This window comes from Hippoglossus stenolepis, chromosome 6 (genome assembly GCF_022539355.2).
Source record: "Hippoglossus stenolepis isolate QCI-W04-F060 chromosome 6, HSTE1.2, whole genome shotgun sequence".
Classification (NCBI taxonomy): domain Eukaryota; kingdom Metazoa; phylum Chordata; class Actinopteri; order Pleuronectiformes; family Pleuronectidae; genus Hippoglossus; species Hippoglossus stenolepis.
The window spans coordinates 24,299,164-24,316,326 of record NC_061488.1 but is presented as its reverse complement, the minus strand read 5'-3'; the positions used below and the strand labels follow the sequence as shown (position 1 = coordinate 24,316,326).

The window sequence follows — 17,163 nt, the reverse complement described above, 5'->3', positions numbered from 1 at the left end:
GTGAAGCTGTGCTTAGCTCCCTGGGTCCCTGCCCCAGACTGAACGTGTGCATCTGTAGAGCTTCCTGCAACTGCTGAAAATGCCTGTTCTGTAGTGCAATATAAACTGTCCTCTGCAGATTTAGTAACTTTTCTTCTGTTTTCTGTGACTAATTGTATAGTTCTGTTTTACTTATTTGTATTTATGTTTATTTAATTTTAACAACAGTTGCAACATTGATAATTAAAATGTAATTCTTTGGTTTATTTTATTGAAGAAGGTTGCACTTTCAAATACGTGTGTGTGTGCGTGTGTGCGTTGTGGTTGTTTTTCCTGTTCTATGGTATAATATATACTGACTTTTTAATGACATTTCTTCAGTTGTATACCTGAGTGTCATCATGTGTTTCAGCCTTTTAATCACAAGACACCCTCTCCTAAGGCAGGCCCACCACAGGTTGATCAGACCTGGGTGCATGTCCCTAACTTCTTGGGGCCCAGTTGGGATCTTTCTTCCTGATCCAGAGCCATTGGCTGCAGTGTTCTGCAGTGTGTGATGTTTCTTTTATGGTCTGGTGCAGGGCTTGTCCATAGATCCCCAGATCTTTGAGCAACCTGATGCTTGATGTTGCAATGAAACCCCTGCAGCCAACCTCCACAGGGCAAACTATTGCTTTCCAGCCACGTTGCTCTGCCTCAAATGCCATGTCTGCATGCCATGTGCTGTATCCTCACATTCGCTTCATCAACATTTTCCTCCCAGGGTAGTGTCAATTCTACAAAGTGGACGACGCGCAGGGTGTTGGACCCGAGTATAACGTCAGGTCTTAGTGCAGTAGTTACAATATCTGATGGGACTGTAAACCACTGGCCCAGGTCCATCAACATCCCAATCTTGGGCGTGCGCCAACTGACCACTCCTGGTCAGTGGCGGAGGCCCTCTCTGTTCCTGTTCCCCTTCTCGGACAAATATTGTCCTTTGAACTGTCCTTGATGTTTTGGATAGCAAGGCATTGGTTGCAATACTCTTTGTTTCAATTGTTGCTAAAAGGCATTTGAGAACCTGGTTGTGTCTCCACGTATACTTACCTTGGGAGAGACATATTTTACAACCAGTGAGGTTGTGCCTGATGATAGCTGAGAGTTGAGCATAGTGGGCAGGATGGATCTTCGTTCAGCCACTGCTGGTGAGGAATGGACTTTTATAGGTTTTATAATCCTGTATTGCTTCCATTCCCTACAGGTCCTCCCAGCTGAGCTTCCTTTTCTCTATGTTCTCCCATTTCATCCACTGCCCCTGGCTTGCTTGGGTGACAGCGTTTGCACATCTTGCTGCTTCTTCCTGATCCTAGATTTCAAGGACTACCATTTTCTGCTGCTCTGAAGGAGTTGCCTTGTTCCACAGGGGTCTACTCTGACCTTGGCCCAAACATCCTCTTCCCAGTTGAACATGATGTCATCATACTGGTGTGCTGGAGTGCTGCTTTTGCCTTTCGAGTTGCTTCTTTTGGTGTCCATTTCCATCCTGTTGTCAGGGATCTTCAAACAGCTGTATTTGATTATTAAAATGTATTTCTTTGGATTCTATTATTGAATACGATTGAACATTCAAATACTTGTGTGTGTGTGTGTGTGTGTGAGTGTTGCTGTTTTGCGTGTTCTATAGTGTAATATATACTGTCTTTGCAAAGTTTTGTAACATTTCTTCAGTTGTGTACGTGTGACTTATCGAACAGTTCTGTTTTTCTTCCAAATACAAATATTTGTACAAATAAATATTTATAAAAATATTTGTGGTTTTATCTAATTTATTTCTGGCTAGCAGCAGCCCTGGCTAAAAGGAAGGGACCATTGATTTGAGCCATTCTCTGCCCAAACTGCTCATTCTGTCTCGACGAAAACAGTTGCTTTTTTAGCTCCTTTGAGACACAGGTCAGATGTGAAAGATAGTTTCTGTTTTAATGAGGAATGCTGTCATGCATGCGTTTATCTGAGTTTAAACAAACACTAATAGACTTCCTGACAGCGTCCTGAGTGAGCTGTTTGAGTGTTGGAACACAGAAAAATATTTTTAAAAGAAATATTTTGAAGAGAAATTACAACTGAACAGCTAACAGTTCATATTTTTTGGCAATGGACTTTGCCACTGGGGTCTCCAAACAACAACCAGACAACTGAGACTCATTGCTAAGTAGTAGTAGATTTTAGGTACATCAAAAGAACAAACATGAATTCATCAATCAAAATATAAATTGCTCTACAACATAACCTTTTCAGATATCTTGATTCTTGGCAGCTCAGCTCTCGTCCGTGACACAGTCTTACTGTGGCTCTTTTCATGTGTCAGTCTCTCTTCTCCATGTGTGTCTGTGCCTTCCCCCGTTGCGGCTCTTTCAGCTGCCTTTTAAGCTGTTACAGCTGGATGTGCTCTCTGAGCCACTTCCACGGCCACAATATGTTAAAAACTCAACCAAAGAAATGTTTTGTCCGTAGCTCTGTTGCTAGGCGAACAACATTTTCAAAAGAAAAAAGCAGTAGTATGGATTAGGGCCTGGCGATTTGACTTCAAATCAATATCACAAGCATTTCAAACTTTTACCTTGATTACTTTTACATGATTATTTTATGCCCCCCTATCCCCCGCTCATGAGGTGCATTACTCAGCGATGGTCAAGCGACTCCTCCGCTCTTTTCTAATCACTCACACTTAGAACTGTTCTTTATAAATATCTGCTGAATTAGGGTTAGGGTAAGTTAAAACAAAATGCGTTATTATCTGCTGGAAGAACTTATCTCCTGGCACATCATGTTACGTCTCGAATGTTGGACTTTTTTTCAATGTGTATAAAAACGTGTATCATAAACTCTTGAGTCAAACAAACACAAAGTAAACTTCAAGTCCTGTACGTGTCCTAAAAACTTCTGATCAGTGTTGGTGTTTATTGTTAATGTGTAAAGTGAATGCAGGTCAGTGGGGGAGTGATGACATGTGGCAGGGTAATATAGCACGGCAGTGGCGGATTTAGCAATTTGGGGGCCCAAGGCGAACAAAGGCATGGGGCCCTCTGCATCCGTTGTTCTCCACCTTTTGTAATCCTTATTTGATATATGATCTCTGTACAATAAGAATGTATCGTATTGTCCATTCACATGGAGGATATTTGATTGATGTGGACAATGGGCCTCTGTCTTATATCTTGTCTTTATCTGAAGATAAAACACAAGACAATAGGAGGTCAATTATGGAGTTACAGAAATAATAAAAAATGATTAAAATGTTTCTTTGTCCCTGTCTTTCTCTTACTCTCCTTTGTCCGTTTTCTCTTTCTTTCCCTTGAATGTTTTTTATTTCCATGTGTTTCTCTTTAAAACACGCTCACGTTCATGTATAGGCCATCATGTGAAATAACAGGAGCGAGTGAAAATGTGTGTGTGTGCTTGTGTCTACACCCTAACTTGCTCAGAGCCACACACACAGTGAGATAATAGGAGCGTTACCGTGAAGCAGCCGGTCAGTGACTTTGTTGAAGAACAGTGGAAATAGTGAAAACACAGTTTCTCTCTGATCACAGCTGCTCAATGATCAGCTGCGTCATGATCAGAGCAGAAGCTGCAGTTGGTTTGTACCGAGCTGGAGTTTCTGTGTCCTCCTCCACTCTGACCTGCTCTCTCTCAACCTTCACTAGTTTTCAGGACCTGATCAGTACATGAAGTAACTTAGTGTTTGTTTGATTCGCTCCAGAGTTTATGAGGCTGCATTTAAACATCATTAAAAATGACTCGTCAACATTTTACGGCTCGGTACAACACGAGACGTGAACAGCAGGACTCAGTGTTAAAGTGAGCGGAGCAACACGATTCATGATCCGACACCATCGATTAATAACTAAATACATGAACGTAAGTTTGTCATCTAAATAATCACAATAAAAAACTGAACAAATGAACTTGAACTAGTTCATTTTCATCTGCATGAACTGAACTTTGAACTCGTTCTTTTTAAGTGTGAACTGGCACAACACTGCTCGTCAGTTTGTGTTTACGCCCCGAATCACTTCCGTGGACGTGCTCATGGAATAGTCCATTGTAGTGGGGACTGAGGGGGGAGGGGTGTTGCTGAGACAATAGTTACTCATACATTTTTGGCATTCTCATGCCATTTTAGCGTATGGATTTTTAGAATGAAATGATAAATTAACTAAGAGTCAAAAAAAAAATCGTAACCATATGTTTATTAGGAGTTTTATGGGGCCACTGGTAGTTCAGGGCCCAAGGCAATTACCGATCTTTGCCTAATGGTTCAGTCCGCCTCTGCAGCAGGGTACAAGGTACCCGGGCCACCGCTTTATTTTGCAGCGGAAACCCGTTAGTGAATGCACGCATTGGGGAAAGTATTAACCGAATCAACCAACATTAAGTTGGTTGGAGGTTGTAAATGTCGGTTTCAATACATTTTTGGTTAATTGCCCAGCCCTAGTATGGATGTAGCCTTACACCCCTCTTTCAAAAGGGTGATTTTGCACCTGCGTACTAATGACATCTTGATGAGGCAATCAACTAAACTCCACCATGAGTTTGAGACATTAGCAACCACTAATGACAGCCTTGGAAAGATCTGTGTTATATCTGGTCCAATCCTCACCTGGAGGTAGAGCTCTGAGGGTTTCCAACACCTTTTCAGTTTGGTTCCTGGCTCCAGACTTTCTGTACTGCTGCAGGTTATGATTTTATTTAATTGTACAGATTTGTTTTGAAAGGAAGAACATTTACTTAGATGGGATGTCTGTCCAGACATGGGGTGAACTAATTTGTGTCAAATGTTTAGGGAGCGTTACCTAATTTATCTGACTGCCACACACAGACTCCTGTCACACACAGTCCCTCTGCTATTCCTGTGTTCATCAGCAACCAGTCCACACTGCATAGGGCTAAATCTTATATTAGGAATATGAATCACTCAAATGTCAGTTGCAGACTCAATTCAATCAGGTGTATAACTAAGACTTCCCATACTCACTTGTTATGTCTTCTGTTAAATGTGTATTTTAAATGTCAGGTCTCTGTCTAACTACACTTTAATCTGTCTTGATTTTGTCACGTCACATAACATAGAGTATTGTATGATCACTGGCTGAGCCTGGAGGACATTGTTCCTCTTATCAAAACCACCTCCCTCAATTTTCTCCTATTTTTACCTCCCTAGACCAGAGAGGAGGTGCTATGGTTGCCGTGCTTTTTATGGACTGCAATGACTGCTCCCACATCACCTTTGGAAATTTGACCAGTCTACATAACTGTTGTTTTAGTGCTGAATTTTCTGAACGCCTGTCTCATCACTGCACCTTGATAGTAATATTATTTTACTTGGAGACTTTAACATTCACGTTTGCTACCCGTCACACTCTGTGTGCTAATTTTATGACTCATATTGAGTCATTTGATTTCACACAATTTGTGAATGACAGTCACTATGAGGGTCCCTCCCTTGATTCAGTGCTCTCACTGGGTCTGGAACTAATTGATGATTATGTTGTGTTTTTTTTATATATCTCTATTCAAGAGTGTGGTCTCTGAGCTTGAAAGCAGGATTTGAAAAGAAAAGAAGAAATCCAAGAGCAGTAGAACTGATGATCACATTCGAACAGAAGCAGGGTGAGCACAAGGAAAAGAGCTGAAGCTGTGAGAGCTGGGTTTTGTGGGAGAGCATTACAAAATCTGAACGTGAAATCATTCAGTCCTGCTCTCTGTCACACTCTCACTCTCACTCTCATACACACAATCCGTGTCATCAGACACGTGTAAACTCAGACTGGGTAAAAACAACTGAATTTGGGACTTGGGCAGTGTATGGAGAGGAGGTGGTAGGGTGCACTCGGTTTGGCTCGACTCAGTTGGCAGTGCACAGCACGAAGGATACGGACGCAAAGAGGAGCAGTAACAGAGCCGGTAAAAACTGCAAAAACGAACTACTTTACAGTCCAAACATGTCCAACATAAACACTGTTGACTTCTTGGTCACTATAAGACAATAATTTAAACAGCACGTGTATAGGAACAAGCTCTTTGATCCAAATTAACAGTTGATTACTATATCCTTGATCACTATATCACTGTATTCGGCTGATTCATTCCCAATAATGTTCCATTATTTTCACCACATGTGTTGGTAAGTGTTTCTCCACAAGTGTTAGGTTTATACCATCATCCAATGTTGAGGGCTGACTTCACGAAAGACAGAAATGAATAGCTGGAGACTGATGTCCATGCAAACAAATGGACAACAAAGCTTTTCAGATGTTTGCAAGTGTCTTTTAATTTATCGATCAAACCAGCTGTATTGTCATCTTGACATCCTCTAATTAAATGCACAATCTCCTTTTTGCTCTGTTGCTATAAAAATGATTTGTATGTCTTCTGTCAATTTAAAAACATAACTTTTTAATGATGTGTTGTGAGCTGACATAGTCTGACTTTTCAATATTCTATTCTTTGATGTTCTGACTCTGACTCCCCAGTTCCACTTCCAACATTAACAGTCACACAGTTTGAACTTTTGGCTAATGTCTTGTCTCTTGATTAATAGATCTTTTGACAAGGACAGGTTAAACTAATTTAATTAATAATGGCTCAGTTCCAAAAATCGCCCCATGAGTCATATCAGAAAGCAAACACTGCACAATAAGGACACAGCAAGGACCCTTCGAGGGACCATAATAGTGAGATTATAAAAACCTTATCAGTTTCCCCTATCATGCTAGGGGTTCCAAAAGTGTCTGCTCCAAACAAAGTCATATTGATAAAATGTGCTTTAGGTTTTTAACACCCAATCATCAACTTGTTCTCAATCAAATCTGAACACACAGACATGGTAGATACTTCCATTCTAATTCTAATTATGCATCAAAATAAAAAACAATACAGTTTTCTTGTTTAGGCTTATGCACACTGTCACCCTCTTTATTTTACATCATGATGTTATTATTGTTTGTTGCATCTTAATCTTCTAAATATTGTGCACAATTTGCAAATACGGCTATTGAATAATTGCACCAGTTTTATGCTCTCAGTGTATATTTGCTCCTTACTGTATCTGTCTTGCTTTATTCTTTTGGTGTCTCTGTCTCTTGTGTGCAGGAGCGGTGGTCATTGCGTTCGTGGTCTGCTGGCTGCCCTATCACGCTCGCCGCCTCATGTTTTGCTACATCTCTGACTGGTCTGAGTGAGTAATGATTCCCGGCCTCTCTTGTGGTAGAACCTCTAGGAGTTTGTTGCTTACTTGATCTCTGCAGAAACACCCAAGCTGCATGCACACATTGACATTCACATAACACACACATTCTCGCACATGTGCACAAACCCGTAACCCACAGACATACACAATCATTGGCTGTAGCCATCATCTAGAGGGTCATCAGTTAAGAGCGCCTGACAAAGAGGAGCAGGCCCGATACATCTTCCTGATTAGATTGCTTTCATTTAACATTCTCATCCTCTTTACCCTCTCACTGGCTCCCTCTCTGTTTCTGGTGTCTTGCAGACAGTTTCAGTCAATGAATGTAATTGCTGGAAAGACCTCTTTCCTGGACTCTGTATGAAAACTAGAAAAACTGCATTGAAATGCAGGAGTAGTGATTCATATCTGACCCTTCTGTCCAGCTCACATTACATCCTCCTCTCATTTGCAGACAAAATAAAAGATACCGCAAAGAAAAAAGGCAGTAAAGCTGTTTGTTTATTTTTTAAATATAAGAACATGTTTAAATGTACATTGTTGAAGTTAATACTCTGTGTACACATTGTATCCGATTCAAAACACAGCACTTGATACGTGTGTGTCATCATCACAGTGTAAAATCTACAAGCCCAGCCATGTTGTGTAGGAGGAGCCATCCAATGTACAAGCAAAATACTTCTCAGCAGTGTTTTCTGAAGTAGATGGAGTCCATTTTTGGAGTCCAGCGTCCAGTTCTTCTGATAATTTCATCATCCAAGGTATCGCAGAATGCCAGTCAGCTGTTACAAATGCAAATATTTATTATTTGTTATTGTTATTATTTGTTGACTTCATAGTATTTGATCTGCTTCAGAAAAAAATGGGAAAAAGAATTGCAATATCATTGTAGTTCATTTTTAAGTGAGGAGAGTTCAAATCTGTAGACTTTGACTTGTTAGACTAGAAAGCCCACTTGAGAAAAAGGAGAATGTAAAATGATGAAAGCCCTTCGTTATTTTTTGCTTTAGACATGCATGAATGAGCAGAAGTATCTGAAACCATTTTTTAATCAGAAAGAGCTTATCTTTCAGATAAAATCATGTCATGTTTCTTATTTTAAGGGTGTCAGTTCTTCATTGCTGCCTGAGGCGGCACACTGAGCTTTGAACATACGCCTACTGCTTATCTGCCTGCTACTGTAGATGAAAGCTTCTATTCATCATTAGTTAATATGCATATCGGTATATTTATGCACAGAATACATTTTTTTATTTCATTGTTGCAAGGCAGGAGTGATAATCTTTGTTTTTCATTGACTTACACAGTGAGACACTTCGATCCGATTTACCTTGGAGGCAACTGAATTATAATAGTCAATTTAGTTACAATTAGTTCCAATACATATTCATGATTTTTTTTTTTACATTTTCAAAACATGTGAGCAGCCATTTGTCTTTAAAATCAATGGATTGTGTCGATCCTGTATTGTTGATCAATTATTGCATGTATTATTGCATCCCGCCTGCATTGGCGAGGAAAGGCACTGTTATTATTCTCTCACTATGTTGCCACAGGCATCCAAAGCCCTGCAGGATATAGCATAAGCATGGCTGTCATTAGGACCCCATGAGTTAAGTCCCCTGCAATAGTAAAGGAAGACCCTCTTCTGTTTTGCTACATTTCATAAATGCTCTGCACGATAAAGATCAGGAATAAAATAAGGTCGCTCTGTAACATTTGGATTTTTGACTTCTGCCCGCTGGGTCAGATGACCTTAGCTATCAGTTTTGTTTGACACTTATGGGGACAGAGGCAGGACAGAGACAGCCAAGTAGTGGTGAAGATGTGAGATGGGTGTGACTCAAGCACTATCCTGTTGGTCTGGATCAAAACATTTCTTTTTTTTCAAAAATGAGACTTTGCACTGGACAATGGAAGCAAATATGATGAAAAACAAAAACAAAGTACGTTTTTCCTATAATAACTCTGTTATAGAACAAATGTCACCGCAAACTTTAAATAAATATAAATGAGACATTTGAAAAATAAATAAATTGAAAAAACTGATTCAAAATTATTATGACAAACATAATGCCTTCAGTTAAATATCTGCTGCTGCATCTCTCTTCCGTTGTTTATCATTAGACATATTCAAACAATTAAATGTAGCAAATAATGCCCCCAAATAATGCCTATGTCTGTCTGTATGTGGAACGTATATTTCACAAACTGTTCAAATTGTAGGGTTCAAACTTGGCATGTTACATTGACTATAAAATTGTCATCGAAGATAAACCAGGTAGGATGAACACAAAGTTTCCTAACTTCACTCTGCATCATAGACTGTTTATAAAAATCTCTGCACACAACGTCCAGCGCACAAACAATACAAAGTGACAGTATATTGTAGAACTGTTTGAGGAGGACTCTGAAATGACATGGAATAGTTCAGCTCCTTAGCATTACCAGGCCAGCTAACAGCCCATTCCAAACACGCACGTTGAGAGCGGACACCACACAAGTGTATTTAAATGTGCTGGGCACTTAAAGAAAACCTATATATGTATATATGGTAAGCTTGAAATAGCTGTTATCCGGGAAAACATTAAATAGGTCACACCAATTTCCAGACATCATACGTCATCTTACTGCTTTTATTTGAGGTAATAAATGAACCTAGGCTGTAAAATCACAATCAATCAAGTGCTGTTCGTTCACTGGAGGTTGTCCAGTTGTTGAAAACAGGTGCTCAGGGATGGACAAACCTCATCAGGCCAGTTTATGACTGTAGTTTGAATGTTGATTGGAAGGACTATGGTAAATGTGGGATAATTGACAGTGAAGGGGGGGGTCGTGTTTATTCTACAGCATGTGCAGCCTCTATAAGTAATCAGCACACACACGTAATGCCATCTGCACCTGCTACGGTAATCACAATAATATATTTTCATACATATTAAGCAACTGCTAATGCAATTTTAATTTAAGGTGATTAACTGATTTCTTTATCACTTCCAACTTAACACGTACTCATCCGGCTTTGTGTCACTCAGTGGGTGTATAGACTGGCCTCTAAACATGTATAATAAAAAAAAGAGTCTAAGTATGTGATACAATAACAGAAACAGGGCTCAGTTTTTCTAAATTTCTAACACTTAATGGATTTTGACGATTTCATGCCAAAAGGCGCCACAGTGCAGATGGATGTGCGTTGGGATTAGGAGGAATCAGTGTGTACTGAAGAGGCTGGTAGCAGGAAATAACCGCTCAAGTATTTTTGCTTTTCTTTCCTAGTAATAGCAGTCCTCTTCGGTTAATTCCTTACAACCAGATGGGCTCAGAGTGAAGCTGCCACGAGAGGAAACTGACTCAGAATCATCGCATGTGAAAATTCTGCACTTGAAGCGCACAGTCTGCCAGATTTTTCTGCCCAAGTCAGAATTCTACCTGAGCAAAGACTCATGGCTCATGTGTCATCGTCCGTTACATAAACAGAGCCCACAGAATTACCTGAGTATAGATAATATAAAGGTCATGTTCAATACTATCCCTGTTGTCCCTTTCAATCCTGTCCTCATTCATCTTTAATGTGTCTCTGTATGCAGACAGACACACACATCATTGACTTTCTGCACACTTCAATGATCCTTGTCCACTGCGAGAGCAGAATAGATCAATACACCAGATACTACCAACTGACATGCTGCTCAGGAGCATCTACACTATCTGTTAAGATTTATTGATATGTTATGACTTATAACCTTTTCCTTTACCTTCATTGTCTGTTGTTTGCATGTGTCACTGTCTTATTTCACCACTTGTTTCTGTGACATATACTCTCAATTTAGTGTCCGTCCGTAACTCTTCTAACTGTGCACTGAAAGAAATACAATAGTGTGTGTTCTCATGAGAGACATGGTGCTCAGATTCTCCACGAAGAGATGAGAACATGGGCACTAAAGGGACATATACACTACAGTATGTTCCCTGGGAAATCATCTGCTCTGCTGCTGCACTAATGCAACACTTATCTGTCACATTGAACCTCATCCACTGTATTACCTGTTTTGACTTGTTCACACATTTGATCAATCTTGATTTTTGTTTTCATTGATAGAGCTCTATACACTGGTGTTCGTCACCAGAGTAGGGTTCGGTATCCTTTGTTTTCTTCCTGTACCGGTACGCTGCTTTCGGCTTTTGCTCGGACATTTGCTGCACTTCCCGGTGTCGGAAATCCTTTTTGCGTAAAAATACAGCCACACTTTAGAATGCTTAGCTTGAGGTAAATTGTTACCTACTGCCAGAAAGAGTGTGATGAGAGTGTGATGTTACCAGAGTTGGCTGTAATGTAAACTTGTCATGTGTAGTGCTTTTTATGTTGCCTGTACGAAGGGCAACTATTTCAGTACAGAACTCAGGCACTGACATGAGGTACCAGAATCTGTGCTGGGATTCAGTCTGATAGGTGCAGGCTGTGTACCAACCCTACAGTGGAGTGTAGATCTTTGATCCTGATTATGACTGAATTGTAGTTTTATTGGTGAAATGTCTGTTTAACAAGGCACTCAGGCAGGCAGCCAGTTGGAAGCTGACATCCTTAGTCATTGCTTAGGTTACTTAGCACTACCTTTATTATTCCGTGTCTCCATGTTGCGATGTTTGGCAGTCTGGACAGTTTCCATCAACAAAACTAGACTCTTCAGACAGAGACAGGTAACACGAGACCCCCCTCATTGGCAGATCTAGGATTTTACTAAACTGGGGGCCATAAAGGGGCAAATTATATGTTCAACAGCCAGGCACAATTCATGATTCATCGAATATTTGAACATTAAAGTCATTCTTTAACAATTCATGTTAAAAAACATTGTGTTCTTTATAAAAAACTTAGAAAATAAAAGAATTCACAAATTGTCATATTTATTGTTATTAAGCAAGTCACTAGTGACTAAGTGACTAGTTTTGAAAGACTTCTGAAAGGACAGGCACACTTCAGGGGCCAATCAGATTTCAGCTGGGTCCAGTGCCCCCTGGTCCTGCCCCTGTAAACATTTAGTGCAGGATCGGCAATAATCGAGTTTCCATCCAAATTTATTGGATATATTTAGTGCCATATAATTCTCTCCTATATTGTGTGGCTCAGTTATTTCTCCTCATCCATCTCTGCAACTGTCTCACAGAGTCAGATCAGGTTCGGCTCACGCTGGAAATGTTATAATGATTTTTTGGAGCAAACCTTTTGTGTGCACAGCCTTTCAACCAAAGAAAGAGTGAATACCAAGGCCAAACAATCCTACACGTCATTGTACAAAGTCAAAGTTCTACATAAATACGTCAGACTTTTTACATCATGACCACAGCACTATTTCCAAACTAATTTCCAAATGCGTTTTTCTTATGGAACAGCACAAATAATGCTGTTGGTTTAAATGTTAATGATGAATAATAATCTGGCTTAATCTCACATCTGCATGGTCATTTTCCCATCTCCAAAATGTTCGTACGAATGTTGTCAGAGTTAGCATAGAAGTGCGCACATTCTCCTGTCAAGTTTGTTTTTATAGAGCTCAGCGTTTGCGTGAAAAGTGGCGTACGTATCTTTCAGGCCCTGTTTTGAGCAAACGCAGTGATTAGAAATGTTGTTAGAAATCAGAATCAGCTTTATTGGTCATGTATGCATACATGTGTCTACACTGTTTTAGAGTAGCTGTGTGAACATGATGCCTCCTGGACTTCACTGAGGAATCGCTGACGTCATACATTGATTTATTAGTGTTCACAGCCACAGTATTAACATTGAGCGCCCCATTTTGATTTGGTGTTGGTTTTTATTTGTTAAAGTGAGAGCAGGTCAGCAGGAGAGTGGAGGAGGACACAGGAAACTCCAGCACAATACAAACCAACCTTCAGATCATCGAGCAGCTGTTGACCAGAGAGAAACTCTATATTTTCACTGTTTGTTTCCACTCTTCTTCAACAAAGTAACTTACCGGCTGCTTCACCTTAACGCTCCTCTGATCTCACTGTGTCGCTCTGAGCATGCGAGTGGGGGCGGAGCCCTGGCCTATACAATGATGATTTAAAAACTTCCTTTCTGTCTTTGGAATGCTTGCTCCTTCAATAGTCCTTTTTTCATATTTGCAACTAGATAATTCCGGTCATTTAGACATGCTGTAGTATCCTCAATGGATTTTTTTTTTCTCAAGGACAGTAGCTGATAAAGTTAAATTAAGCTCAATTGAATGGACCACTGGCTCTTGAGAGCTGGGGACGGGAGGCTGTGAAAGACACGTTTTTCAGCTATGCACATTTCGCCGCCCTTGCCAAAGTGCTACTCTAGGCAATTGCCTTGTTTGCCAATATAGACGCAACGGCAGTGCCTCTTACTCACTAACTGAGTGAATTAATTGTGCTATTGGCTTTATTTTCTATTTAAATGCTGATTTCAAAGGGAGACTTCCAGAAATTTCAGTCTGGTTGAGTTAAGTCACAGGAGGCTTTGGCTCAAGGGACAATTTGCACAGTTTTTAAGAAAGATTACATGCCAAAAAATAATTCATCATTTCAACACCTCAAGTCCAAAAATGCAGTAAAATGTAAAATTGCTAATATTGCATCAGTGTTTAATGTGCTACACATTTATAAATACTGTGTTAAAACAAATGTTAAAAATGCCAAATAACATTAGTGCTCTGTTTGTGTCATTTCACAGTGACTTGTATGACTTCTACCACTATTTCTACATGCTGACCAATGTCCTGTTCTACGTCAGCTCGGCCATCAATCCCATCCTCTACAACCTGGTGTCAGCCACCTACCGCCAGATCTTCTTCTCCACCCTGCGCTACTTCTGCATGCCCTGCCAACATAGGCCCAGGAGGCACCCCCACCCCTTGACCCGCCACTCCATTAGCATCTCCAGCAACCACACCCTCTCCACCAACATCATCAAAGAGACGGCGTACTAAGTGTGGTGGAATACACTTTGTCTGTACTGTGTTTACTGGTCCGACTTTAAGGAAATTCTGGGACAGGGCTGGAGACTTTACAGGGGCCACCATCATTGTCATGTGGGGTCAAATGCCCACTCTGAGACCGTGGTTATTTAATTTCAGACTTTGTACATTTTGTTGTGAGATGTTACTTCCTTATGAAGCATAACATGAGTTTGTATTGTAAAAAGAAGAATGAAAAAAGAAAGGAAGGTCGATATAAACAGTTAATCCTTAACATCAAACTGATATATGAATGTTTTGTACAATGTTTCTATATGTACATGTACAAACATTTTTGCGGACCAGTCATTCTCACTTGCTTGGTGCTAAACAGTAGAAATTACTGTTTCAGTGTCTTTAAGAAAGAACTTTAAAAATTATCCTGAAAGTAAGAATGGCCTCTGGCAAAAATTCTATAAAACTTCTGATGTAAGCCTCTGTGTTATTCAGAATGGGCACCTGTGGATAATCCTTGCTTTGATGTTAGAAAAAAGGTGGATGCAAAGAGTGGGTATTTCTCTTCCTTGTGTCTGAGTTGCACTGACAGCTGTGTCGGAAGAATCTCTTCCATTTCCGTCCCTCTCTTCACTAAAATCAGGATTGTTTTTGATCAGAAATGTAGTAGTTTAGAGGATATGTCAAGATTATGCTAGTATGAAGACAATTTGGCAGGTGAACTCTTAAAACTCTGAAATATGAACGCCATGGGATTTCCAGAGAAAAACATAAAAAACAGCTTTCAGAGCTACAGAAGTGGCTGCAATTTATTATTTGAAGGATTCATACAAATCAGTAGTGGCCGTGGGGAGTAAATAACATATGGTAGAAACTGTGCTAATTTTGCCAGCAATTTTTTGCTTGATCCTGAAATAAAACGTCTATGTTAGATTCGGTTGTATTTATCAACATCAATATTTTGAGTCAGTTTAAAAAAACTGAATGAACATTGTCTTGTCTTAGTCTTAGAAAAAGACTAAGAGTCATCATTTTAGTCAAAATGTTTTTAGGTAAAATTTCACATAGCTGGTTGTTAAAGAGGCAGCTGCAACACAGTGGCAGGCGATGCAATCTTATTGGGCAACTGCGACAGTCCTTAAAATGTTCACTTAAAGTGATTGTTTTTCACCAATAGTCTGGCAAAATTGCACATGCCTCGCTCAACAAGAAGTCTTACTCTCAGCTGTGCAGCAGCTAGTTGTCCCTCTGCTGCTTGTAGCCTCTCTCTCTCTTTTTGTTCACTCTTCAGTTTGAAGGAGCTCTTTGTCAGCACACTCAGGCTCCAACAAGTAGTGACAACCATCGAATTCAAATAATTCATTGACATTGTCCATCAGAAAAAGATTCAGCCATAACAGTTTTCTCTGTAAAATCCAAACTCTACTCTCCAACTCTCTTTCTTACTCTGACTTTCATTCACGTTACCACCTCCTTCTTCCTTCAACAGACTTGAGGGTGAGACGTTTTGTTGAGCGAGACGATGTTGCCAGATTCTTAGAAAAGACCAAGAACTTTATTGGAGGATAAAAAAGTTTTTGTTGACTTTTAGTTAATTTTGAGGACTGTCGCAGTTGCCCCATGAGATTACATTGTAGCCACTGCTGCTGTGTCATGGCTGCCATGCGAGCGGAGGCAAACTACTCGACGGATGACAAACGTTTTTGTAAATACTATTCATTTACACTCACACACATTTATAAACAGAATTTTTTTGCAATATAAATCAATCAGAAAGTAACAAGAAAAAAGAAAAGTTTTCAAAATAAAAAAAAAGCTTGTTCAATAAATACTGCAGTTTTGTCAGCCTGTTGTGTTGTTCTATGTTGTGTTGTGGTTGTTTTGTAACAGTAAGTGTTTATGATAGGTTGTGAACTACCGTTAAATTACTTATGTAAAAAACATGTTTGTAATCTCTTTGCATACAAAGCCAGATAAGAGCCAGACAGCTACAGTAACTATTACCTGCCAGACTTTATTGAGCCCAAATCAGACTCCTTCATTATGTACTGTGCTTTTTAATAACCAGTAGATGTCACAAATACACTACATTTAGCTGTCATAGATGCCCTCTAAATCAACATGACCTGAAATTAAGTGTATGGAAAAGTTGTTGTGTTAGATGTTGTCGAACATTTCTACTCTGCCATTTAACAATGTCCTATTGTTGTAAGATGTATTACAGTAGATAATAACACCACTGCTGTTAGGTAATATGTCTTTAAAAGTAAAGAAACATTGTATAACATGTTATCATTAGTTTACCTCAGTCTTAGTGTAAAGTGTCTTTTCAGGATTGTAATTTTCTTCTCATGACTTTTAGCTGCAGAATTTCTCTCCTCACTTGTTTTCTCTGTGGCTGTAGGAGATTGAAACACACACGGGGAAGGCGACAGAAAAAGTGGACGTGACAAAACAGGTTGACTTTTAGAGCCACTTCAAAAATAACGGATATTTGAAGTGGCTCTAAAAGTCAACCTGGTTTGTCATGGCCACCTTTTCTGTCGCCTTCACTGTGTGTGTTTCAATCTCCTACAGCCACATTGTGTTTAAAGCCCAATTCATGCTTCTGCCTCGAAGCTACGCCGTAGCCTACAAGTAGACATGTACCCTACACAGAGCCTTACACCATAACCCGACGTGCACCTCCCCAAAAACGTAACTACGCATCAAGGCTGTGATTGGTCCACAGACTTGCCGCCATTTCTGAATTGAGTTGAAGGAACGAACAGGGACGACGTCTTTCTTTTCTACGTTGCTGTTCTTTAAGAAAAAGTAGCCAGAGAATTTGGTAATAGGTGGACCAGAAACTGGAAGACACCAGCATAGAAACTCTATTGCCACTAGCATTTGGGCAGTGTAATTGCAGTGCGACTCACACACACCTACGCACCTACAGCATTTTTAAAGAACATTTTGAAATGAGCTATACGGGATGGTGTTTTTAATAATGGTATTATTTCAATGTACAATTAAAAT

The 17,163-nt window shown here is 39.8% G+C and overlaps 1 protein-coding gene across 1 annotated transcript in view; it reads left to right on the top strand.

Moving 5' to 3' along the window:
- The window catches only part of ntsr1 (neurotensin receptor 1 (high affinity)), a 36,548-nt gene extending 20,574 nt beyond the window's left edge, over positions 1-15,974 (top strand). The window contains exons 4-5 of the mRNA XM_047340183.1: positions 7,114-7,198; positions 13,908-15,974. Of these exons, the coding sequence (XP_047196139.1) occupies positions 7,114-7,198; positions 13,908-14,163 (341 nt within the window). The 3' untranslated portion in view covers positions 14,164-15,974. The remainder of the gene's footprint in view (positions 1-7,113; positions 7,199-13,907) is intronic.
- The last annotated feature ends 1,189 nt before the right edge of the window (positions 15,975-17,163 follow it).